Here is a 25,161-nt window from a genome sequence, read left to right as displayed (position 1 = left end):
ATGCATAAAGACAAGCCAGCTGTACTAAAAATGCTTTTTAAGTTCTTCCTCTGAAACAAAGGGAAAAGACTTCAGTAAGAATTACACATTTCAGAGTCTGATTCTCTTCCAGTCATCAGCTACCCGTATGGAGTGAGCTCCAAAACCCATGAAACTGCAACAGCACATGTAATGTCTTTTACAAAAGGGGCAACCTTTTTTCATGCCTTCATGGCAAGTGGTCAGACATCAAGTTGTCCCATGAGGTGAATCCACTCTGAAGCTCGCAGGCGTACTTTGTTCAGTATTGTAGAAGTACTTTCCCTGCGCTATCACCAAGATCCACCCAGCAAATTCTGTTCAAAGTTCAAATTTCCGTTTTATCCAGAAGCTCAGCACTGAGTGAGGAGGCATGTTGAGAATTTTTTACACAGATTTACTTTAAATGCTTAAATTTAGCGTGAAGCATAACTTTTTCAAAAATGTTAATTCTGAGATACAGGTAAAAAACTACATGTGAAACCACTGTGCTCTGAATAAAGTTTGCAAGCATATTTAATTATATTGTTCCCTTCTGAATGACCACAAAAAATGATCCTTGCTCCCATTTAAGTTCCCCCCATCTTCTAGTACTCTTGGAGAAAGAAACAAATGGACATAGTGAACACTGTGTGAATGCAGAGTAGACTTGATTTGCTTAAATAAAGTTTTAGTCAAAGTTTGTGTCCATGACCTCTGGACACAGATACATCAGAGAAAATCTCTGCTTGTTGTTTTTAGTCAGGATATGGACAGCATTGTCATTTTATCCAAAAAAGAACAGTGCAGAAGACATAGTGGAGGAAACAACATTGGCATTCCACACAAATACAAAAAAGGGGTCAAACACATAGTATAGCACACAGGCTTGTATGAAGAAGACAAGGTGTACTTATAGTAGTTAAGTACCTCCCCTGTACTGGGGTTCCAGCACAAGATCCGGTTGTCTTTGGCGCTACTCAACAGCAATTCAGGGTCAGCCTGGCACCAGGAGACAGACAGAATCCCCCTAAAACAGACCGGAAAGAAATCAGTGGTACTTCATAGTCAGCCCTCTCTCTCACTCTGTCAATAAGAAGTGCTGGTGCATGTTGGTTTAAGTTCAGAAACACAAGTTTTCATACCTGCTTCAACCAGACTCATCTGTGAAGCAAAACAACCTAAAATAAATAGCCTCACTTCTCCAAAGCCGGTCTTGCAGATGCTGGCCTCTGAAAGATGGAGGTCCTTGAAAAGGCAACGTGACAAGCAGGCCCTCACCTAGTATGTCCTTCCAGCTGGCTCAAAGGTGAGGTAGCAAAACGTAAGTCCCATATTTGGATCACTGGCAAGCGGTCATCCTCAGAGGAAAGAACGAGCTGGGTTGCAACTTCTGGGTGCCAGGCCATTCCTGAGCAATGCATCTCGGGACAAAAACAGCACAGGATGAAAATTCAGCCACGCAAGCTGGCAATGGCACAAATGGCCAAGAGCCACTTCTTTCTGCAAGTAACTTGCCTAGAATGCTTGACATAGAGCAAGTCTAGCAATACCTTACTATGAGAAGCAAGAATTTCTACTTTCTCTATACAGCCAAAAAACTAACCAATAGAAGTTGGATGACTAGGTCAAAGTTGACTGAGGAAGACAGCTAGGATAAAAATGAAGGAGGCTTCTCATAAATGAGACACAAACACAAATGTAAAACAAGGGCACTGTGTACTTCAGGAATAGGTAGGAAACTTGTTTTTGCAGTTTGTTAGGAAGAGAGAGAGAAGTGTGCTTTGATGCTGTAGCTCCAAGAAGAAGTCACAACAGCTCCCACGGTACAAGTACTTGAACCCAAGAGCTGTGCCACTGCTTCGCTGTGGTGCCATGTCATAAACAAGTCAGAATCAGTCTTCACTCACTCTGTTACTGTGGTCACTGACTTTGATGATAGGTTCATTCTTCCTGAGGTCCCAAACCACTGCCTTGCCACTGGGGTGAGCGGAGGACAGAATATGCTGCACCTGCCGATTCCAAGACACCACACTGATATCTTCATGAGGCTGCAAAGATAGAAATGGCCATAGGTCTATTATCTCTGTGCTGAGGAAGCACTAATCACAGGATCTGACACTAGACTAACTAGAACCTGCAAAACATGTAAGATCAGGCTGCAGACTAGAGCAAACTATAGCTGAGAGAATATTAATGTTTTTACTCTGACTCCCACGAGAAACATAAATGGAAAAAATGACCTTGTGCAACATTTCAGAAGTGCAGCGAGATGGAAAATGGTACAGCATTCAAGGCTAATTGATGTTTCTGTATCTCCTGCAATGCAGGAGATAGATAGGAAAGGAGACAAATGCGAGGCTTATTAGAGAAAAAGCTAACCTGCTTTTAGACAAGTTTACTATGGTTGTCCTGAATAACATGATCATAATCAGCTTATTCCTTTTCAAACTCAGGAAAAATTATCTAGAAATAACAGCTGAGAAGCATTAAATGGCTCACTGGCCACGCTGGGTATATTTTGCCTTCATGGAATATGAAAAGCTTCACATGAAGCCTGAAGTAAATTGATTCCTCAGAGAAAGCACAATAAAGCATCATTAATCCAAAACACATGCCCCAGCTGCACCTTAAGACAAACTGGTCAGGTACCCGATGCAAATTCACAAAGAGCTTACTCATCCATGCAAAGTGCATTGTTCCACAATTTATTAGCCTACCTCACCTTCCTTACAGCATTCTTTCCACCCCCTCAAAATGAAGCCTATCAGTTATGATTCATCTTTCCCCTGACAAAGGTCAAGCTTATTCTCCCTTCACAGACTAACTACACCAAGATGATTCCATACAGTCACACGTTTTGCCTTCCCTACTGAGATACACGACTGCGGGGCTATTGCCTGGAGGAAAACTCATTTACCTGTGATTTAGTTCCTGGAGTCATAGGCACAGTGAAGTTATTCAAGTCCCAGATGAAAATTTCAGAATCATTGGCTCCAGAAGCCAGAAGATTGCTCTGCAGAAAAAAAAAAAAGAAAAGGTCATCTGAATTTCCTGCTTATGGGGAAAGAGGACAGATTTCCTAAGAATAAGCATAAGCAAAAAAACTCAAGACTTCCACAGTCAAATAAGAGTTGTATTTAACAGATGCCTCTAAAATTATAAACTGAGCATGTTTCTGGCCTCTATGTCTTCAGCTGTGCCATGATAGAAGCTTATTTAAAATTTGTCTAGCAGGCAACTAGATTTGCAGTTGAATACCTTTAATCATGAAACTTTGACACAGGTCTGGAAGCCACTGCCTCTGGCTAGCTGAGCCTTTGCTCCAGGCATCAGAAAGGGCAGGCTTCCCAAAACAGTTTGCGTTCACAGACCAATTTGCCTTTGTGCTGCCACAAGAACTCGTGTTCTGTGCAGTTTTTGCTTATTTTGCAGCCTCTTCAAGCGTAATCAAAACCCCATTGCATTAAACACTAATTAAAAAAAAAAGTCCTGCCTTCAGATGGGTAATGGTCCAGCTTGTAATGGCATTACAAGATATGGTTTGTTTTGAGGTAAAATGAATCAAGGTCACTGTGTAATCCAGTAACAAAGCTGTGAGCGTTGCCCTAATCAAAGTTCCAAATCAATCTTGTGACACAACTAGCACATCTCTTTCACATTAACTACTGTTCCTACAGTTAATAAATCTGTATATACAAGGGAAAAAAAAACAAATCCATGTTTGTTTGTAAGTATCTTTATGTGACATACCTGGAAAGGATTGAAGTCAAGAGCTCGAACAGGCCCTGAATGCTTCTCTGTCTGCCCAATCACAGGATCACTCTTTGAAGCCAAGATCCGGTGTGCACTGTACATTGTCAGTACACCATTTTCCCCTCCACCAATGATCACTCCAGAGGATTCTGGGGACCCATTTCCAAAGTTACCCCAGATCAGCTTATGAAACCTAAAGAAGAAAATAAAGTCGGCATAGGCTACAGTATTTGGTGGAAGTCAAGACATTTTGCATTACCAAACCTCCAATGGGATTTGTGTGAAGTCAAAAATATTTAGTCCTTGATGACAGAGATAAACTGATTCAAAAGATCACTTTATACCCTGAAAACAAATCCCCTCTCTCCTTTTTTGTACCAGAAAAGCCCTCTTCAGTTCCACTGGGCAATAGCATGAGACACTGATACCTGTTTGAGGCAGGAAGCGTTCCTTTCTGCTTCATGTCCAGAGAGGGATCCCTGAAGTCAACCTCAAATATTTCCAAGGTGGCATTTGTACTGAAGGATGCATCCAGTTGCTGGGCAGATGTTCCTAGCAGAAGTACAAGGGTAGTACTTAGAACTGACACTTTTTCAAGATCACTATATATAAACAAGGCACTAGTAAACTTAGTAGTCAACACATCATCAGTGCTGTGCCTATTCAGGGAGAGGACATATGCAAGTACCTCAGAAACAGGAACTAGTACAACTGAGACTTTAAAAGAAATTAAAAACTCTTCAAGAAATTCTGGGCATGAGGATCACTGCTATGCAAGTATTTTCCTCTCTTTTAGATAGATATACTTCATGTATCTTATCTAAACTACCACAGTTCCTGATATTAAGTTGTAATTGAAATTACAAATACAGTTGCTTTTTCAGATCCAGGTAAAATTATGCTCTTAAATATTTCTGTATACTACTCAACTTTGACCAGAAGTCACGATCATAAGTTTTATACTTAGCCTACAACAAAAGCTCTCCAGTCTTAAGCCAACAAAGCATTCCTTGCAACCCACACAGAAACAGTAGTCACTCAGTGATGGCTTCCTTCTCCCCAGTTTAGGGAATAAAAGTTAAAAATAGATTTAACATCACCTAATGAGACACTGCCATGCAAACAATTACCCAGCTACAACAGGGATGCTTTGTAACTGCCTATGGCAAGAGAAGAGCCCAAGGGATCATAAAAAAGCAGTACAAACAATAAACTGCAGCTTCTGATCTAAAACAGATTGAAGCCAAGGCCTTTGGTCCAATCAAAACTCTGGTCTTAGTAGAGAAACTCAAAATAGAAAATCTACCCCAAAAACAGTAATGCTGCTTTTAAGGCAAAAGCCAAACTTTAGTTGGCTTTTGTAGTCTTCTGAGAGCCATTCCTGAAAAAAAACAAAAGCAGGACAATATGTCAACCCTGCACAACCCAGACAGACAGCAGACAGGCCTGATTACTTCCCACACTGGGTAGACAACGCAAGCTGTAAGATCCACATGGACGCTAAATTCACCTACTTCCAACTCTGTGAACGTGGTGATTTTGTGCTTCAGGAAATAATATGGTTATAAAAATTGTAAATGATGGTTCTGCAGAAGCATTGAAAACTGAACGTAAACCAAACCAAGTGATATTAGGAAGAAAAGAAGTTTATTCTTTGGCTGTCAAGCTACTTGATAATGACTGAAAACCAACAAACTGAAAGTGAGCTTAAGTGAACACGATTAGGGTGCATTAGTTCCACAGATATACTATGTAACTTTGTTTAATTTTTTATAGCAAGCAGGCACTGGAGTTCATACAGACTTAATTAGAAGCTAGATCAAAAAAGCAATGTATTCACCCTCTGAAAAATGACTGCTCTTTAAGGTGTTAATGCCAGGCATAAAAAATAACCTCCATAGGGATGTCACTTAAAAAAAAAAAGTGATAATGTTTTCAGCATATTAAGAGATAATTTCAAGAGATAATTAAAGTAGGAATTCCTGAAAGTCTGGGTTTTTTTTTTTTTTTTTTTTTCTTTTTACCAATACAGCTCTACTTAAAGTCTCTCTGTGATTCATACTCTGAGTTTATTGAATCATGAAGAACTTTACCTGTTGCTAGATAAATGGGGTGGTTGTTTGCAGGACTCCAAGCTTCTACAGCAGTTCGTTCAATTTCCTTTAGCTTCATTTTCTAGGCTCTAGAAGAAATTTCACACAGCAGTTAAATAGCTAGACAAAGCCAACATGAAAATAACAACAGTAACAAAGCATACTCCTTACAGTGGTATCAAGAAAAAAAGCTCTCTCTCTACTGAGAGTAATTATTTGCTGCTTCCTGAGTTAGTACAGTTTTACTGGTACAAATTAATGAAAACACAATTCCTGCTGTCTGAACTCAGAGTTTCCTTAGTGCATGTCGCTTTTTCATATACTCCAGTTACAGGAGAATTTCAGTGAAAGGGAGGGGATCCGAATTAAACAACGCACTCAAGTCTTCAGCCCAGGCTGGTTTAAATCAGCTCCAAAATTCACTTAAATGTATTTGTAAAGCACCAGTTGCTCTCTCTGAACACGCTGGTGTCAGGACACATAGGAAAAAATGGAGCAGATGGAATCTAAGGACAGGGTAAATTCCAAACAGCAAAGCGATGTGGCAACAGAAAACAAAGTGCAATGCTACCACATGCCAATTTAATTAATGTACTTTGCTCTCACACCTCAGAGAAGCCAAAGGAAAAATCATTTGACCTTCTGCTTCAGTTTGTAAATGGTAGCAGAAAGGAGAGAGGAAGTGACCCAGAATTATCCACTGGGTTTCAAGCCCAGCTCTGACCATAATTCTTTTTACTGAGACTGAGTAGACAGACACACATCCATACAAGGGCAACACAACCTCCCAACATCACTGCAGAAACAGTTAGGCAATAATGTAGCGAAATAATTGAAAGACAAACATCAACAGTGCACAGTCAGGAGACTGCAACATTGAGTACAAATATAACTGCTATTCCAGGTAGGATCTCATTCCTACTGGGTAGAAAGCAGCCAGCACCAATCAATTCCAGGCCTTTCAGGCACATAACCATTAGCCAGGCTGTTAGTTTAGTCACATCCCGAGCCCACGTGGTCTCTCTGTCCAGATGCAGGATAACAAATGTCAATCATACAGAGTTTGACCATAGACCAGAACACAGACGCTTCCTCCTGGTCTCCTTCATAAAGGTAGCTCGCTGTGCCCAGCCCACTGCCTGGCCAAAGCATATTAAGAAAAGTTTTGAAAGTCTTCCATCATCTTGACGGCCTCCAACTGACAGTTTCCCCATGCAGAGACATTTGGTCAGCAGCATTTCTAGGACTCAGACCTCATGTCTAGTAACTCCAGCCTCAGCTTATTCTCTGTCGCCAGTCAGAAGGGTAAGGACATATTCCCACTTCCTCATGTCATGCCAGGACATGCTGTTTGAATGCTTTTTAGCATTCATTTTTTAGGGAGCACAGTCACAGAGAAACACTGTCCTGGCCTGCTCCCCTTTTCAGCAGTGAGGAATGAAAACATCCCCAAAAGGAGCCTCAGGAATCTGCTAGCAAGATGCAAAAACACCCTTACTCCATCAGAACAGGGGTGTCAGACAGCCGGTGTGTTTCCTATCAGTCCCCTCCCTGCCTCTCCCTCCTCTGCTTGAGCTCCATCAGCTGCAGGAGTCAGATGCACACACAAGCCTCACTGCTTTACTTTGAAATGACAACCTCCTGCTGACCCATTAACGTTATTACATTATGGCCAAGAGACCCCCTCTTCCTGGTAAGTAAAACAATAAAGAGTATAACCACCAAACTCCTGGCTAGGTGAATGTTACAGGCTTCCTCCCTCTGCTTACCCTCTGTGCTGGATAGGCTGCAGGGATGGCTGCCACAATCTGTATTTAACAGGCAAACTCAAAGACAAACTCACAAAACCATAAAAACCTTACTGACTGCCCAGCTCTTCTTGTCAGTAAAGCACTAAACATTTTGCATAAGAAAGTCAGCATTATTGTTCTCTTCTCACAAAATTCTGTTAGAACAAAACTGGAAGGTAAAACATCTTGCCCATGCTAACTCATTCAGATACAGGAAAGCAAACAAGTGGCTTGCCTAATAAATTGGCTGAACATCAACAGGACAACTGCAGGAGTATCAGACAACAGGAACTGGACAGCTTCTATGTCCCCAGCCATCAAGGCAATGCAGCAGCAGGGCCAACAGATTTGAGGGCCCACAGAAGACAACAGGAAGCCAGAAGATCACAGTATCATGCCCTAAAGCAAATTCTACTATTTCAGCTCCATTGCAGCAGTACCAATGCAGGAACACTTCCTTAAGTCCCTGGGCTCTAAGTCCATAAAGTAAGAAGCCCTGACTTGAGTCTTCCACGATCCTTAAAGAAAGAAAAGGCTCTTTAGCAACCTCTTGTGGTTGTCTGAGAAAAACCCACAAGTAGCGGACTCTTCCACAGCACAATTTTTAAGGAGAGATTGCCACCTGCTGTCATCTCCCAAAATAGCACCTAAGACTTCTGAGAAAGCTCATGCTTTTCTTACGACCTTTAATTAATTAGCCATGACAATTCCACCTCCCACTCCTCCAGAGGAACATCCGATTACAGACACAATGCATCAGCGGATCTCAGCCCAAGTGGCAGCAGCAGAACAGAAGCAGTGCTCCCCTAAAGCCTCTCCCAGCCTTGCTTTCCTGCAGTGTCCTTAAATGGTAACAACGCCTGCAAAGCCAAACCCGGCCCTGCCGGGCACCGCTCACTGCTGGGAAATGGAGGGCACGGGTAGGAGCACATGCTCTAATACCGTGATGGATTACACGCAGTGCTGACAGGGGCAGAATTCCTTATCTACAATAGCTTGAAACACTTGTAAAGACCAAGCTGACCTTCTATCTTCTGTTTGAATCTCAGAGCTGCCACAATAACCAACCCCGATGCCACTCCTGCAAGGCCTCTCTCCTTCCCCACCCAGGACTGTCAGTATGGCCCTACTCACTTCTCCAGTCCCCCACACCACTGGGCATCAAACCATTCCCCCTTCATAGAATCATTAAGGTTGGAAAAGACCTCTACAGTCATCGAGTCCAACCACCCCATCACCACCAACAACTAACAACACCACTAACCATATCCCTCAGTGCCACGCCTCCACGGTTCTTCAACACTTCCAGGGATAGTGACACCACACCCCCTCGCCCCCGGGCATCCCGCTCCTTTCAACAGCTCCCGGTGATGCTGCCCTCCTGCACAGCCCACGAAGGAAGCTGCCAGCCCGACCCACTGTAACCAAGCACAGAGCAGAACACAACACTCAGCCAAGGTCACCTGGCAGCAAAGCAGCCCCCCCGGAACCGACAGAGGCCATAGGGCCACGGCACAGGAGCTGAGACGCAAACTGCGTGACGCTCCACACCCCAGGATCAATCACAAACCCTCGCACCGCTCCTTCCTTTCCGCAGCTCTCCGGCATCGCAGCCTACAGCTCTACCAGGTGCTTATTATAGACCCAGATTACAGGCGGCACAGGCACTAATCGCGGCTAATCGCCGGCGCTGCCGAGGCGGGGTCGCAGCAGGGCAGGGCTCGGCTCGACACCATCGCGGCACGGAAAGAAACTTCTGAGTTTCGTGCGCTCCAGCCACACGCCTAAAGAAACTTGTCACGCTGCGAGCACACTCCAACTATCGCCAGGCACGCTCTGTGCACGGCAGCGCGCACACGTACCGGGGCGGCGGAGGCCGCCGGGCGCAGAGCCGCTCCGAGGGCACGGGGCCGGCCCGGCGCACCCAGCGGTCACGCGCGCCGTGCCGCCGGGAGAGAGGGGCGGCGACGGAGCCGCGGTAACGCCGACCCGAGCGGCGGAGGCGGCTGGCTCGGAGGCCGCGAGGTCGGCCCGCGGGCGGTTCCCGGGGCCGAGAGGTGCGCAGCAGAAGCGGCCGCTCGGTGCCGGCCCGGGTGGGGGCGAGGCGGGACATGGAGGAGAGGGGAGGAGAGGCCGCGGCCCTTACCGGCTGCCGGCCGTCCCGCCGCTCGGTCCCGCAGCTGAGCCCTACGACGGTGGCCGCCGGGAGCCCAAAAGACGCCGCCTCCGAGGAACGCGCCACGCCCGCTGCACTGCGCACGCGCCAGTGGCGCCTCCCCGCGGCTCGGCCGCAGGTGGAGTGCGGGCAGAGTTGCGGCGCGGCGCCTACCGCTCAGCGTCCCCAGGAGCGCCTTCCTGTGCACAACACGTTGTTTCGTGGTCCCCGCAGTTCAAAAAATTACCCGAAAAACTCAAACCCCGCTGAGGTAAAGCACCGTTGTTTCCAGCTTAAAAGCAGGAGCCAGGCAGCGCGTGGATTGCTCAGCACTGCCCAAGAGGTCAGCCTTATTTACAAACACTTCTGTGTCCTAGGACTGGGTCACCTCATTTCCTTGCACACACATCCCTACAGAAATGACACAGAGACCAAACTGCCCTCTAGAATGCCGTTATGAGGTCTTTTCTTACACCGGTAATTGCAAATCGTTTCCTGTAAATGTCCGCTTCCCTTAATGCACACAACTGAATGACAGCAGGGTGCTGACAGCAGAGCAGGGAAATGGAACTTCTATCACACACCTATGCGGAAGGCATTGCCCCCTTTAGCAAAGAGGGAAAAGGTTATGGCAAAGGGTGGAGCTAGAAAATAAAAGAGCTTAATTAAACTATGCATAACTTTCCCAGTCAAACAGGGAATAACACCACAGGAGGCCCTTACCTGAACTCAGGCTGGGTAGCACACAGCTTGAGCACCTGTGCTCTCAGACCTGAAGTGAAGGCCAGAGCTGGGTTTGTTTGCTAGCTTTTTTTGGCAGGCTTCACTAAAGTCATCTACAGCAGGAAAAGATCAAAGCCAAATACCACTGAGGAAGGACAGTTGTTCGCATGGAATGAGACTCCCGAAATCTGGCACTTACACTTAACCAGACCAGACATTTCACATCAAGTTATATGATCTAGTTCAATTCCAAGCTGTATCTCCAATAAGCCACTTAGTAACAAGCAATATCTTCAACATAAACAGGTTTAACAAATATACCTTCTACAAAAATATTTATAAGCCAGAAGTTTGCCCCACATCATAGCCTGTCTAGAAAAAAGGCAAATAACATTTAATTCCATTGGCCACTGCTTTACCTTTTTAAAACAACAGAAGACAACTAGCACAACAGGTATCATTGATATATTTCACTGCAGTTAGTGGTTCAATGTTGAAGAACAAGCATTAACTTATGCTGCAGTGAAAACTAAAGAAGATGCCAGCCCCAGCAGAGCTAGTGCAGGATAAAAAGCACTTCCAGCAGCTTTCAGATTTTGTAGTGCGTCACAACTGGTGGCTCTTTATCGGGGTCCCCTCCTTTCTCCAGATACAGATCATTGAAGGGATACTGCTTCGGTCCCTACAAAAACAAAAACAGCAGCAAATACACCACATTCAAACAAGCAACTTAGGAGGTAAGGAGAAAACATCTCATTCAACTTCCCCCTCAGTCTCCTCTAAGACCCCTAACCTTTCCCCCTTAAAAAAGAAGGTATGTCAGCCACTCTTTAAATTTCAGTGTAACTGCTTCAGTAGAAATATCAGATCAGGAAATTCAGACATTAGAGGTTGGGTTGTTTTTTGCAAAAACCCAAGCCCTTCAACAGGGAAATATTTAATCAACCAACAGTTCATCTCACAGTGTGAGGATAACGCATTGCAAGAACTGTTTGCTTGTTTGTGTTCAGACTCATTTATCAGTAGTATTCAAAATGATGCAGGTCATTGGAGAGAATGAAAAACACGGGGCTAGAGAAGAGCAAAAAGGCATTTCTCATGCACATGGGCACACAGGCAGTAGAAAGCCTAGACCAAAGGATGGATCCCGTAAGAAAATTAAAAATTAGTTCCCTGGAAATGAGAACTGCTCATTGTGAAACAACCTGTGAACTCAACTGAGCCAGCCAACAGAGTAACTTAGGTTGAATTAAGTGTCTCTTGTTGCCAGCAGGGTTTCACATCCACACTCACCCAACTGCAGCAGAAAATACTCTTTTGGCCATCAGCAGTGACAAGCAGCACAGCTATTTTCCCTCCCTCTGCCCAAGAGTATCACTCACCACAGGCCTGTAAGATGGATAGATCTCTCCAACAGCAAACATGACCAGCATGGTACCCAAAAAAATCAGGAAGTGGTTGCGCATAGTATGCCATGGAACTGGAGTAGGTGATGTATCAACACGATTCCGAATATACATGTCAAAGTCCCAGTGCATCTAAAGAATAACAAGAACAAAGAAGGATACAGATTTACCAGCAGTACTCAAGCTGCTTTTACCTAGAACTATTTACAACATTCTCAATCACAAAACTGCTAGAAGTTACCTTTAATCTCCACCACACAAGTGGAGATAAAGCCACAGAGGCAATAATTGCTTACGGTAAAACAAGGCTCCAAGTTCCATCCTATGTTCATACCTGGCAATCATGCTTAATTATAAGACAGGAGCAATGTTTATTTATATGCATAATCACTCCACTTTAGATTTATTCCCCAGCACAGTTGAGAAGTCATGGTAGAAACTGGGACCCTTTTTTTTTTTTTTTTATGAAAGATCAGTCACACATCTGAACAGAATTATCAGCTGTATTCCAAACAAAGAAGCAACCACCTGCTATTTGGAAGCTGGTTCCTCAAAGTAGGTAAAGCACCTGCTGCTACTCCTTAAGAGTAAGGGCAGTGGGAAGCCACCTCAAGTAGTAACAAGAGCCAGTTCTTACAACTAAAAATCTTACCCATCTTAAGGGCAGCATTACCTATACATGCCTTCATGTGCTGACCAGCACAAAAATACAGAATCACCACAAGGTTTTCTATGTGGTGCTTCCTGCAGACACTGCAACACAGACTTCAAACTCTACTCTGTGATACACATGCTAGTAAGCTCTTGCATGTTTATACTATGATGTATTACATCACAAACTTATATAAACTCTACTTCTAGTAAAAAGAGCTCAAGTCAACTACCAACTCAATAATAACAGCTAGATTCCAGTCCTTCACAGAAAGGCCACATACTAACAGAAGTGCTTACTCCTGACCAGGAGCTTGAGGAGCTTAAGATAATGAAAGTTGACACAGATGCTTTATTTGAGCAGGTTTCTCCTGATGGTCACAGCCTTTACTTCTGACTGTTCCTGCACTGTGTGTAACACCCCCATGCTTGTGGATGTGTTTGAACAACGAATAACAAAGCAAGCACAGTAAGGATGCCCATGTAATGCCATTCAGTAACAGCAGCACTGATGCTGAACACTGTTGCAGGTGTTCTCACCGGCTCTCCCCAGTTGCGCCTCACATCTGGCTGGTCCCACTGGTACCAGGGGTCTCGCTCATGTATGGACTTATTAGGGAGCATGGGATAATCACCATACCTGTGAGAAACAGACAAAAGCCCACAGCTTCGAGAAATCTGCGTTAATTTTGGCACATTTAGCACATAATATATATCCATATACATATCTATATATGGATCCACGTGCACATGTATCTTTTTGAACACACACCTACGCCAACACACCCACCGCTGCAATACCCACGCGATGCCTTCCAAGCCCACAGGCACGCAGCAGTGAGGAGTGCAGCAGGCTGCAGCCAGACCCCGGCCGCAGGGGGCAGGGGCTCCCAACTCACCCGAAGCCGTCGTCAGGGTAGGGCTGGTAGTCCTCCACTCGCATGTTGTACTTCTTGGCGGCTGCCGCCCGCTCCTCCGCCGTTCTTGGGTATGGCCCGGGCAGTTGATCCTTGGTCAGACCCGAAGCTAGACGGAGCGGGGCAGTGGGCGCAGGCCCGGCCGGGAAGGGCACGGCGCCCTCACAGCCCGCAGGCCTCAAGGACGCCGCCCATCCCACCGCAGCCGCCCATCCCGCCGCGGCCCGCCGCGGCCCCCCGCTCCCGGCCGCCCCTTACCCGCCCGTGCCCCTGAGGGCGCCGCAGCGGCGGCCCGCGCCGCCCGCAGCCAACTTGCTGCTTGCTGCCAGAGAACACCGCCGCGCCCCGCCGCCGCCATCGCCCCGCCGCGCAGCGCTGCCGACGGTGGCTGGCAAGGACAGAAAGGAAGAGAGGAAAAAGCGAGAGCCGGGGCCGGCCCTCCGCCAGAACCACCACAACGCAGGGGGGCGCCGTTAGCCTCTATTCCCACCTCCGTCTCCGTGGTGCCCTTCCTCTTCGCTTCCGGCGTTGCCGTGGGCGGGCATCTTCCGCTTCCGCTTTTCTAGTTCCGGGTTCCCCGGCCGAGGCGGTGATGGCGGCGGCCTCTTCCTCCTCTTCCTCTTCGGCGGCGGGGTGCCGGGACGGCCCAGCGGGGCCTGGCTGGAGCGATTCCCAGTTCCGCCATTACTCTTTCGAGACGCGGCCCATCCCGCGCCTCAGCCACAGCGACCCCCGCGCCGAGGAGCTCATCGAGAACGAGGTGAGGCTGGGAGCGGGCGGCGCTGCTCCTCCGGCCGTGCGGAACGGAGCCCGCGGGGCAGCTTATGGGCTACGGGGCTCTTCTGGCGCCTGTGCTATCCGTTCCGCCTCCCGACTCGTCCCTCGGGACTGCCGCTTTCTTCGCTCTGTGTGCCCCGCTTGCCCTCTTCCCGTGCGGACTTGTAGCCCGCCGGGTTCCCGGTTCCGTTATTTGTTATTATTCCTTCTGGTGCTGCAGCCTTGGCTTTTGTACGTATAGGAGCTTTTGCTTTATTTACTTCAGTTTTTTGAGCGGAAATCACGGAAATACTGTGTAAAACCGTGTGCATGGAGTTATTGTTGAAGTGAGTGTGGCCACAGATGTGAAGTTTGCATTGCAGTGGCTGCTCTTCTATTGGTTCTGGAGGACAAGCTCAGAGTTTGGTAAGATTGCCAGGTTTGGGGCCAGCAGTCCAGCAGGAAGGGGTGTTGTGTTTGCACAGTGTGAGAATATAGCAGGTGTCGTTCTTGTTTAGGACTCTCAGTGTTTGTAGACGAGGAGACAAATAACATTTTTTACCTTACTTCTCTAGTGTTTTTTTGGGTAGAAGGGAGGTTATAATCTCAGGTTTTGGATGGTTGTATTTTGCAGTTTTTCTCCATGAAAAAAGCAGTAAACACTTTCTCTGGATTTAGAATTACTTTTTTTTGCCAGTATTTACCCTTTAGTTGTCAGAGTGGAAATGATGAGCAGAATTTGTTTCCTTGCTACGTGACAGAACCAAGCAAATCTGAAACAGTCCCCAGCTTCTGTTTGCCTAACCTCCCATGTTAGAGATTAGCTAAATAGATAGCAGAATCTGTCCTGTTGCTACTAGGAGCTGGCTGTGGGAGCAGCCACCACTTACTTAAGACTTCCTGTTGTGTTTTGTGTGTTTTTCTCTCCAGGCCAAGGCATGTCATTGCTCTAAGTGTCTTTTGCAATTATAAATTTTAAAAGAGAGTTTGTAGAGCTGCAGTAACAAACGTGATAGTTTTCAAGTTTAAATGATCCTTGAATCACTGAACTTCCTGTTTCTCTCCAGGAGCCAGTGGTGCTGACGGATACAAATCTGGTTTATCCTGCCCTGAAGTGGGACCTGGACTACCTCCAGGAAAACATTGGCAATGGGGACTTCTCAGTGTACAGTGCCAGTACACACAAATTTTTGTACTATGATGAAAAGAAGATGGCCAATTTTAAGAATTTCAAACCTAAGTCAAGTAGGGAAGAGATGAAGTTTGCTGAGTTTGTGGACAGACTTCAAGAAATACAACAAAAAGGGAGTGCTGAGAGGTAAGTGATAGGTAGAAATTCCCCCATTTCTTCAGGTCTCCACGGGGTACATTTTAGTGAGAGCTGGTGATAAAAACCTTTCAAACTTCATTTTTATAGGCACTTCCTGCATAGCTGCCATTTGACAGAAGCTGTGTTAGCTTACTAAAACGTGCCCTCAGTTCATGAAACTAGAGGAGGCCTTATGCATCACTTGACTTTGACAAACTGTGGTATTGGTAGAGGAGCTTTGAGGATAAAAAGGTAGAGGCTATAGAAATCAGCCTTTTCATAGAATACTGAGGTAAATTGTCTTAACTTTTTCTTACAGAGATGAGGAAAAGTTGACTGTGTGCTGTGTGTTTGTAGGTGATGTCTGCCTAACACAAACAAACAGCTTGAAACTGAAACATGCTGGATTTTCTGAGCCTTGAGAAACGAGCCTGCACGTTTCTAGCTCATTGCAGATGACTTACAGTGCAAACATCTATCTGAGGATTATTTATGAGTTTTTTTGTGAGCCAGGCTGTTCAGGGCTTCTTCCTCCTGCACCTGTGAGGTGGTGTTTTTTTTGATCTAAAATTCCAATTTTCCCCCTTTGGTTGTTCATATGGAGTTGTATTCTGCTTTGCTGTGTACCAGGGAACCATTTGGCAAACTGTGGGATCTTTTTGAAGCCATTCATTTTCACAGCCATGTGTAGTGCTGTTAAAACAAAATCTCTAGGAGTTATATTTCTTTGTCTTTGAAGTCTTTCTTAAGAGATGTGTTCATCATAAAGCTTAATATTTGCCTCCTGCCTGTCTTTGGGGAAATACAGACTTTACCTGCAGCAAACTCTGAATGACACGGTTGGAAGGAAGATTGTGGTGGATTTCCTTGGCTTCAACTGGAACTGGATTAACAAACAGCAGGGGAAACGTGGCTGGGGTCAACTGACTTCTAACTTGCTGCTCATTGGCATGGAAGGTGAGTAGCTTCTTATGAGTCAGGGAGAAGATTTGGTTAGCAACTCTGTGTTTGAGTTCCTGAAAGTCTTTCAGATGGATTTTCAGCTAGTTCCTAAGCATTCTTCCCCAGCAAGCAATTGAAAGCTTTCAGTTGGAATGGGACTGTTGTCACAGCTTAGGTTATAAAAAGGAAGAAACCAAAATGAATAGTTTGCTTATTGGGAATGACTGGAGGTAATCTTCTGCTTGTGGAAAGGCTCTAATTGATACTGCAGGGTGATTATTGTGATCATATTTTGAGACCTGGTTGTTGTTTGAACACTTCAGATACCATAGATTTAAAATGTCTGCAGTCTAAGAGTTTGTAAGATGAGCGAAGTTAGCCTTCTGGACTTCTATTAGAAGTGACAATGTCTACCCTAAAGGAAAAAACAGATGTGTATAAAATGACTTACTGTATTTTAATATAATCAAATTTTAAGATTTGATTATATTTAAGATCTGGTAATAATAGTCAAGTTTCATAACCGTTAATCAGTGCCTGAGACAGTAGGAGGGTGTTGCATTATGAAGCCCAAATGACAAGGAGGTTTGTTTACTTGTTTTCTTGCAGAATTACTGGACTTTTCTCGGAATCGGGCTGTTAAACTCCTTTTCTCTAGATTAATAATAAGTTGTAGAATTGACTATAAAAAATTCTCAGCTAAACAGACTATCTTATGAAAAAGCTTCCCATCAACATTTGCCATCTGCTGTTCATGGAGACAAGCTGGAAATCCTAATCCTGCAGAGCATAAATTGCTGAATATGGATTCAGCATGGCAATTGTGTGTGGGGTAACAACTGTTCAGTAATGACCGACTGATAAAATGATCAGATTGTAATGTTCCTGGAGTTATTTTCCTTTCTTAGTTTTCTTGATATGTGGAAGAGTATTTACAGTCTCCAGCAAGGAATAGAACTTGCTTCAGTCTCTCATAACTGCACAGAAGTGTCTTGATTATCTTTTCTCTCTGTATAGGGAATGTGACACCAGCTCATTATGACGAGCAGCAAAACTTCTTCGCTCAGATTAAGGGTTACAAGAGGTGTATCCTTTTTCCTCCTGATCAGTTTGAATGCCTCTACCCTTATCCTGTGCACCACCCATGTGACAGACAGAGCCAGGTGAGAGTTGCAGATCTGTTTTCTGCTCCGTGGGAGAACAAGGGTATTTGTGAAGATGCTGTGTGGGAAGAATCTGTATTACAGTTAAAGCTGCATAGCGCTTCTGAGCTTTGCAGCACCTGTGCTCAGATCTGTTAACTATTGGATACACTGAGTATAGATGGGAGGACAGGAGGTGTTTCTGTTTGTGTGTGGTCCTGACTTGCAAGCACTAGGATTATCAACTTCTCTCACTGATAGCACGTCTGGTCTTCAGCAGCTGCTTCCTCTATTCTGATTCATAGATCACTTGACCAAAGATAGATTTGCTTGGAGAGGAACTTCAGGACTCTTACTGAGTTGGTAGTACTTTCTGGATGTGCAGGAGCATACTATGGAGTTAAGATGGAAATGGGATTGTAAAAGCCAGGAAAGAAAGATAGGGAGGAATTTCATTCTGTGGCCAAATAAGGACTGTCACAGCAGGAAGTTTTTCTAAGTATCTTAATGTTTTGTTATGTTAGGTGGATTTTGATAATCCTGACTATGAGAAGTTCCCAAATTTCCGGAGCGTGGTTGGCTACGAGACGGTGGTGGGTCCAGGGGATGTGCTGTACATACCTATGTACTGGTAAGCAAGATGGAGGGACTGCGCAGTGACCAACAAGTCGGGGTTAAAAAGTTTGCTTTAAACTCTTGGGCTGGCTCTTAGGAGAATTTTGCTTTGCCTCTTCCAGCAAATATGTCATTTTCTGTTATATCTTGGGCCAGCCTGCTTCCTTGCTTTAAGATGAGAGAGATAATTCTTCCTGATGTTACCTTGCTGTGTGTGTTCTCTACTAATGTGCAAGAAAATGATCTGTATTTAATAAAGGAGTTCTCCAGAAGTTCTGAGTTCTTCATGCTGGAGGTATAGGGCCAATTTTGTCCAGAGCAGTCTGAATTCATTCAGCCAAACGATCTGCCTATAAGCTGTAGAAATATCTTCTCAGTAGTTCTTTTTTTTCCTTTTGATCTTTCTGTGCAGGTGGCACCACATCGAGTCTCTCCTGAATGGTGGGATTACCATCACTGTGAACTTCTGGTACAAGGTGAGTACAAGCACCTTCCTACACCTTGGATATCTCTGTTGCAGATGACTGTTTCAAATAGAGCTCTATTGGCACGTGCTGTCATTGTGAGATCTGCTTTGCAACAAACTGTGTGCTTTAATGTTGAAAACTACTTTGTGTTTCATGTGGTGTGAAGAGCTGAGTGGCTGGGAGAAGACTGAATTAATTGCCAATTCAGTAAGCGTGCAGTGAGCTACTTTTGGTATTTCAGGGTGCCCCGACCCCAAAGAGAATTGAATATCCATTAAAGGCTCATCAGAAAGTGGCGATAATGAGAAACATTGAGAAGATGTTGGGAGAAGCCTTAGGAAGTCCACAAGAGGTACAAATGAGAACCAAATAGTTGCTGCTGTTGAAATGGTTGTAGGCTAATGCAAAACTTAAGGTACAAGCTATTTGGCTCTGCAGGTGTTGTCACAGCACAGGTAGGAGAACACAGCTTTACTCTTTTGCCGTAGTTGGTTCTTTGTGCTGTCTTCAGAATTCTTCTTGGCTTGAAAAGTGCAAACTCCTTAAATTATAACTCTATAGAGGAAAACTACAGGCAATGGAGGAACTGTTCAGCTTTAAGGAGAAAGATGTACTTTGGCTTTGGGCAGTATCAAGAAAATGTTGCTCCCAAGCTATTGTAAGTCTCCTTGCAGCAACAATATCCAGTATATATAAATAAAAATGATTTTGTTTTTACCTGCTGAGTCCAAATATCTTAAATTGGAAATAACTCTTCCATAGTTGTGAGCTTTCCCCTTAATCCCAGTCATCTCTACTTTTTTTCCCCCCAATTTTAATTAACTGATATTTCAAAAACAGTGGACTGAAGTACTGATACATGCTTTTGAAGATGTCATGTTGATCTGAGAGTGAAAATACTGGATATGAATATAAATGCTTTCATAGTCTGTATCCCTTACCACTGTGCAGGAACTCTTCTTTAGTTCAATAATGTGAGGTCAGTCCTGTCCCCTGCAATTGTCTTGCTACTGTAGCATGCGTAAGGTCTTCCCAACAGGCAGTGCTGAGAGATAGGAGTGGTCTTGCTTGAAAACTGTACTAGCCTGCCTTCCAAGTGACTCCAGTGACCAGAGTGGATTTAGCTGTGAAGAATATCCCTTCTCTAACATGCAAAAAGCAACCCCTGATGAAGGTTGGCTGTTTTTCATAGCGTGTTCTGAGAAATCATATGCAGGGAAGTGGAAAAAATGTCAAACCAATACTATGCATGTAGTATTTTGGTGGCATCTGAAGTTGAATATTGATATCTTCTGCGCTTGGGCACTTGACTCTTAAACTGTCTAGATGTGAAAGGAGCATGCTGTGCAGTTGCCTCTTCTCTGTAACTATCTTGTCTAACTGTGTTTTTGCTTTCAACAGGTGGGTCCCTTGTTGAATATGATGATTAAAGGACGGTATGACTAAATGCCTGGCTGCCCAGGTGACTGATGTTGCAGCTGCTTTGTTCACAAGCAATGGAAGATACTGAGAGCTAGTATTGCACGCAGCACTTAACAGACTGATGGGTTTCCTGGCCCATCCCTATCCCTGCCCCACTACAATAAAGGGGGCTACTGGAACTGCAATACCATTAGTACCCCGATCATTCTCCACTGTCATCTGATTGAACCTCCCAAGAAAGAGTCTGCACTTACTGGAAGCTGGATTCATGCTCACTAACTTTTTTTTCTTCCTCTGCTCTGTTTGCCACAAAAAGAAGCATGGCTTCTGGCACTCAGATGTTGCTTCAGGATTTTCAGGCATTTGAAGAAGAGTTTGAAGGGGAACTGGGATCGATTGTGTTTCCTCAGCCTCATGGGGTTTGGGCCTCTTGGCTGGGTTTACATGTTGGTGCCTGCAGTGGATATGTAATGGAAAGTGACAGGTTTCACAGTTCTTTGTTATCAGAAGACCTGTCCGTGCTCAACTCTGGCACCTTTTTGTATAGCAGAGGTGAAAAAGTGAAATGATCTTGTATGGCGAGTAACTGGACAAATGATTCAGTTTCTTTAACTCAAGACATCTGTGCTTGAGACTTTGTACAGGGTAGAGAGGTGAAAGTGAATTAACCAAGTATGTGAGCACCAATTCCTGTGCTCTCCAAGTGTCTGTTGTAGGAGTCTAGATAAACCTTCAATCTGACAGCAGTTTTAGGGAGTGAAGACTTCTCTCCCACTCTTAAGCTGCAGTGTTTTAAAAGGGGATGAAGAATTGTGAAGTGAGATAGATAAATGTCAGGCCAGTCTTTGAGTCTTGACTGATCAAGCCATGTCTGGAAAAAAAAAAATTCTGTGGTAGTGCTGAGAGAGACTATAGAGATACAGTGTCAGACAGGTACAAAGTCTCCTTTATCCCCATCAGGGATGCCAGCTCCTCAGACATTTTGCCCTTTTTACCAAACCTGCAAAAACTCGAGTGTGTGTGGCTGCACACATGTTTGTGTGATGTTGTATGGTTCCTGTCCATCAGTTTAATCCATGCCAGTGTGATGTTCCCTTCCTTGTGTAGTCACTTGAAAGAGGTCAGGGCTTTCTGTTTAATTGTAATTAAGTTTATTTTAATCCTTCTTGCATTCTGGAACTTGGCATGGCTGGAAGTGACAAGAGTGGGGCAGAGGAATAAGAGGAGCTTCTGGTTGAGTTCTCAGCAGTCACCCTAAAAAATCATTTTGCTTTCTTCCATCTCTGCTGCAAAAAAAAAAAAAAAAAAAAAAAAAAAAAGCCAAACACCTTAGGCTCATATGGAGGCTGGCTTTTTATTGCCCAGAGTGCACTGCAGTGCTGTTCCTGATTTGGAGATAGTGCCAAGGACTTGTATATCTAATGCAGTTGTAATGGGTCCTAAGAGTATAGATGGGAGAAGCTATTTTTTTCATTAAAGAAAATAGTGAGGGATTTTTTTGTTGTTGTTGAGACTTCCCATTACTTTCCCCTTTCTTCAGGTCTTATTCTGACACAGGATTTCGATAAGTGTTGAGAAGATGCTGCTCGATAAGTGCTCTGGCATTGGCCTCATCTTTTGCAGAGATAGCTCATGCACCACGAACTGTGAGGTTTTCTTGCACAAAGGTGATAGACTTATTGAACTGGAGGTTCTAGGGGCTAGTTTTATGGCTGCTTGCAGGTCAGAGCAAATGAAGTGTAACTGGCAGCTACAGAGCCCTTGTTTAGAAAATGTACATGTCACAGAATAGTCTGACTGCCGTGTTACTTGTTGCAGATTCTGCCAAATGAAGGTTGCTCACCTGGATGCTTCTCAATGCTTAGTGTTTGGGCAGGTGGGGAAAAAGGCTAGTCTGCTGACTGGCCCAAAAAAAGGCCTTCCCAGGAATCTGGGAAGTCTCTGCCCTTGCTTGAAAGATGCTCAAATGAAATCCCATCTCTGTGCTATTTATTTATCACACAGTAGTCTCCAGTACTACTTGTTAGACACCATCAATTCCTGGAGCTCAGGGTGGGAGTTCATGTCCCATGTGGAGAGAGAATGGTACATATGTAACTTTAGGATCTTTTTTGTTTGCCAAAGGTCTAACTTTTAAAGTGTCTGAACAGTTTTTGCTGCACTTGACTTTGTGAAAGCTCATTTACAATGCACTGATGGACTGACTCTCCCCTTCCGTTTTCACCTTGTGCTTTCAATGCCCCTTGCCATGGTATTGGGAAGCTGTGTGTGTTCTCTGCTAGGGGTGCGTGTGTGCAGGGGGTGGGGTGTGACAAACACACGGTACCTTCTGAAGTGTAGTTCTTAAATACAACCAATGTTGAACAACAGAACTGTGTGGCTTCTATTTTATGAGTGACTGTATATGAAAGCTGCATAAAGGGATGTACATAGGGAGTTACTTTTTGGTCTAATAATGTCACTTTTTTTCTTAGCTGGTAAAGTCTGCTGGTCTCAGAAACTTCACAACAGCATTACCAACTGCATTTTCATGATTTACCCCAAGCTCGTCCCCATAAGCCTGACAGGAAAGCTGGGTATAAGATGGAATCTTTAAAAATTGTTGTAAGGGAACTGTTAAGACACAGCCTAAACTAATTGAGCACCTGGGGTGGGTGTGTGGGGGGGGGGGGGGGGAAGAGAGTGGCCAGCCTGGGAAGCACAGGTTCAAGCAATTCACCTGTGCCTCCCACCTGGCTGAAACGAGTGGGTGCTGGGCCCTCTCTGGGCTCATTTAAGGGCTAGCCTCTGGAAGGAGAACATCTCCTGGATGAAGGCTACTTCCTGAGAGGGGGTGTTCTGTAACTGGAGGCCTTATCACCAGTTGGGTGAGTTGTCTTTTTCCTACAATATGATTGTTGCCAACAATGCTTTGCTTAATATCACAAAGAATTTATCAGAAGCAATTTTGTAGCTTCCAAGGACCAACAACTTATCAACTGCATATACTGCTAGGGAAGCAACGAATTTCCTTTCCTGATGACTTGAGTGGTATTGCTGTGCTCTGGTTGCTGACGGGACCAAAGGAGCAAACTGTACTATCAGTGTAATGAGTTCTTTATCAATTGCTTCTCCTATGTGCATCTTGTTCTCTCTTTGGTTCTTTATGTAATTCATACTTTGGTCAAGGTAATCTTAGTGAATGAAAGGCTTCCTGTTTGCAGAGGCACACAGCTGTGGGTGGTAGAGTACTCTCAATGACCTGAAGATGTGGACTACTTTCTGGTGGTAATAACACCGCAGTGATCTCAGCATCATCAGTGAAAAAGCCTTGGCTAAATCAGAACAAATTTCTAATGTGTAGTAGAATAGTGGAGAGTTGAACAGAGGATAGGGATGTTGGAGGGTGGTAAGAGAGAGACAGCTGCCTGACCCTGGGCTTCTGTAACATTCATTCTTTCTTTGCACCCTCGAGGGACAGTTTAAATGTGGAGGGAGTAGAAAAGACTAGCGGGTGTGTTTTCTATGAGCATGAGCATTCTCCCTTGCTGTGCCTGCTGGGATCATCACCTCTTTGAATACGCAGTTGCTTCTCTTCCACTGGGCATAGTTGCCTGCATTTGTTTGTTGCTATAGTCTTTCTGTTGTGTGCATATCTCTTGAGTAATATGCACAGCTGGTACTATAAAGCTCAGAAATGTTTCAGGCAAAGAAGTAGAAAAAATTGAGGTATCAGAACTGTGTCACTTGAAAAACAGGTCAGATTCTTAGTCTTGTTTGTTTTTATTACCTTGTGATATTTTATTTTGCTCCCCAGTTCTCCTGTTTCTTGGAAAAACATTCTCTTTTTCTGAAGAAGAGTGACACATTTCTTAATCCTTGTAGGCCTTATCTGCAGGACTTTTCCTGTAAGAATATAAAAGCATGGTGTTCTAGACTGGTGTACATTTTTAACCCCTCTGTGGTTTCTAGCACTCAGGGTGCCTGGAGGAGGAGAAGGCCAGGAAGCCAGCTGGTCAGGATCAGAGTTAAAACTGAGAAGCTATGACATCAGGTGCAGACATGGCTTTGATGCTGGGACAGCCCAACACGGGTGGAGATGAGGGGTGAGATCTTCAGATTCAAAGCAGCTCTTTATGATGGGGGGGGGAGGGGAAGGGAGAAAGGGCAGGCCCTGGCTAGGGCAGCTGCTGCTTTTCTTTGCAGCAGTTGTTACCAATAGACAAGCTACTCCCAACTCCGAAGCTTCTGAATGGGACGATGCACTCCAGCACTGGCAGTTTCTTGGCAGGTCTCAGTTGGTGTTCATGCATGTCCTCTCCTGGAAGTATAGCAGCAGCTGCAGTAAGGAGTACTGCCTTTGTATGTGGCTTTTTTTTCAGAAGGGCTTTTCTCTAAACCTTTCTGCTGCGTGTGCCTGAAAGGCTTTCTTGCACTTTTCTAGTTTTTTATGATTTTTGTCTTCTCATCCCAGTTGAGAGATGGCATCTCTCCTGTCAGTGTCCCAGGATGGGAAGTTGCCATCCTCACTGCGTGATTTTCTATATTGGAGCTGCCTAGGAGTTCTTGTTCAAGGAAAGTAAAAGAGAGGCTATTACTGTGACAAACACATGCAAAGTAAGTTCTAATTACTGCCTTGCAAAGTCAAATATTTGTTGCAAGCAGAGGACTAATTGTGGGGGGAGGGAGCGGAAGTAGAGTCTCTTGGAGTGTAAGTGGAACAGATGCCCGGACGCCTTGGGGAAACGCAGCTTTCCTCTACAAATCAGAGCTTTAAATTACAAGGCTTTTACCAAAGAGAACAGTTGTGGGAAGTCGTCTGCTCTCATTTGCGTAATGGCTTCTGTCACTGGTGATTAGACACAGGATGAAGGAAAAGAAATTTGACAATTAGGAATGAGCGATCATTAATCAGAATCTTTGTTAGAAGGAGGAAAGGGGGGAGAATATCCCTCAAACAATAGAGGCAGCCACAGGAGCTACATGAAGTCCATGAGATGCATAACTGAATGCTACTGCTGCTCTGCAGAGCCCCCTCCGC

At 44.7% G+C, this 25,161-nt stretch overlaps 3 protein-coding genes across 11 annotated transcripts in view; 1 reads left to right on the top strand and 2 right to left on the bottom strand.

Moving 5' to 3' along the window:
- SEC31B (SEC31 homolog B, COPII coat complex component) overlaps nt 1–9,858 on the bottom strand; it is a 32,490-nt gene extending 22,632 nt beyond the window's left edge. For 4 of the 8 annotated variants that reach the window (XR_006177358.1, XR_006177359.1, XM_042862702.1 and 1 more), the window contains exons 1-8: nt 9,783–9,858; nt 5,847–5,935; nt 4,182–4,305; nt 3,751–3,946; nt 2,918–3,013; nt 1,908–2,048; nt 1,279–1,421; nt 928–1,027 (exon numbers count right to left, since the gene is read on the bottom strand). Coding sequence is in view for 6 of the 8 variants with exons in the window: in XM_042862702.1 (XP_042718636.1) it covers nt 928–1,027; nt 1,279–1,421; nt 1,908–2,048; nt 2,918–3,013; nt 3,751–3,946; nt 4,182–4,305; nt 5,847–5,925 (879 nt within the window). In the remaining 2 variants the exon portion in view is untranslated. The other 4 variants (XM_042862705.1, XM_042862706.1, XM_042862704.1 and 1 more) reach the window with 4 other exon arrangements.
- Nucleotides 9,859–10,907: 1,049 nt separating this feature from the next.
- On the bottom strand, nt 10,908–14,034 carry NDUFB8 (NADH:ubiquinone oxidoreductase subunit B8). Of its 2 annotated transcripts, none has more exons than XM_042863179.1 (5): nt 13,979–14,034; nt 13,471–13,597; nt 13,112–13,211; nt 11,897–12,052; nt 10,908–11,196 (listed from the first exon to the last, which is right to left on the bottom strand). In XM_042863179.1, exons 1-5 carry the CDS (start codon nt 14,031–14,033, stop codon nt 11,104–11,106), a joined length of 531 nt encoding a protein of 176 aa, XP_042719113.1. In that variant the 5' UTR covers nt 14,034; the 3' UTR covers nt 10,908–11,103. The 2 variants fall into 2 exon arrangements, with proteins under 2 accessions (XP_042719113.1, XP_042719112.1); XM_042863178.1 differs by lacking the exon at nt 13,979–14,034 and adding an exon at nt 13,747–13,861.
- Nucleotides 14,035–14,047: 13 nt separating this feature from the next.
- On the top strand, nt 14,048–22,510 carry HIF1AN (hypoxia inducible factor 1 subunit alpha inhibitor). Its single transcript, XM_042863177.1, has 8 exons — nt 14,048–14,248; nt 15,312–15,562; nt 16,362–16,510; nt 17,513–17,658; nt 18,162–18,268; nt 18,665–18,728; nt 18,961–19,071; nt 20,121–22,510. Exons 1-8 carry the CDS (start codon nt 14,081–14,083, stop codon nt 20,163–20,165), a joined length of 1,041 nt encoding a protein of 346 aa, XP_042719111.1. The 5' UTR covers nt 14,048–14,080; the 3' UTR covers nt 20,166–22,510.
- Nucleotides 22,511–25,161: the final 2,651 nt, after the last annotated feature.

The sequence above is a fragment of the Lagopus leucura genome, unplaced genomic scaffold (genome assembly GCF_019238085.1).
Source record: "Lagopus leucura isolate 7727_CA_CO unplaced genomic scaffold, USGS_WTPT01 Super-Scaffold_739, whole genome shotgun sequence".
NCBI classification, from domain to species: Eukaryota; Metazoa; Chordata; class Aves; order Galliformes; family Phasianidae; genus Lagopus; species Lagopus leucura.
Note: the sequence above shows the minus strand (reverse complement) of the source record. Positions and strands in the feature narration are given on the sequence as shown.

Excerpts from the sequence above, each read along its gene's own strand:
- NDUFB8 (XM_042863178.1), bottom strand. The coding sequence starts at position 13,846 with ATGGCGGCGGCGGGGCGCGGCGGTGTTCTCTGGCAGCAAGCAGCAAGT. Across the intron at positions 13,598-13,746 it reads GCCCTCAGGGGCACGGGCGG|CTTCGGGTCTGACCAAGGAT; the intron begins GTAAGGGGCGGC and ends CGCTCCGTCTAG. Across the intron at positions 12,053-13,111 it reads GGCGCAACTGGGGAGAGCCG|ATGCACTGGGACTTTGACAT; the intron begins GTGAGAACACCT and ends GTTATTCTTTAG.
- HIF1AN (XM_042863177.1), top strand. The coding sequence starts at position 14,081 with ATGGCGGCGGCCTCTTCCTCCTCTTCCTCTTCGGCGGCGGGGTGCCGG. Across the intron at positions 16,511-17,512 it reads GCTGCTCATTGGCATGGAAG|GGAATGTGACACCAGCTCAT; the intron begins GTGAGTAGCTTC and ends CTCTCTGTATAG. Across the intron at positions 19,072-20,120 it reads CCTTAGGAAGTCCACAAGAG|GTGGGTCCCTTGTTGAATAT; the intron begins GTACAAATGAGA and ends TGCTTTCAACAG.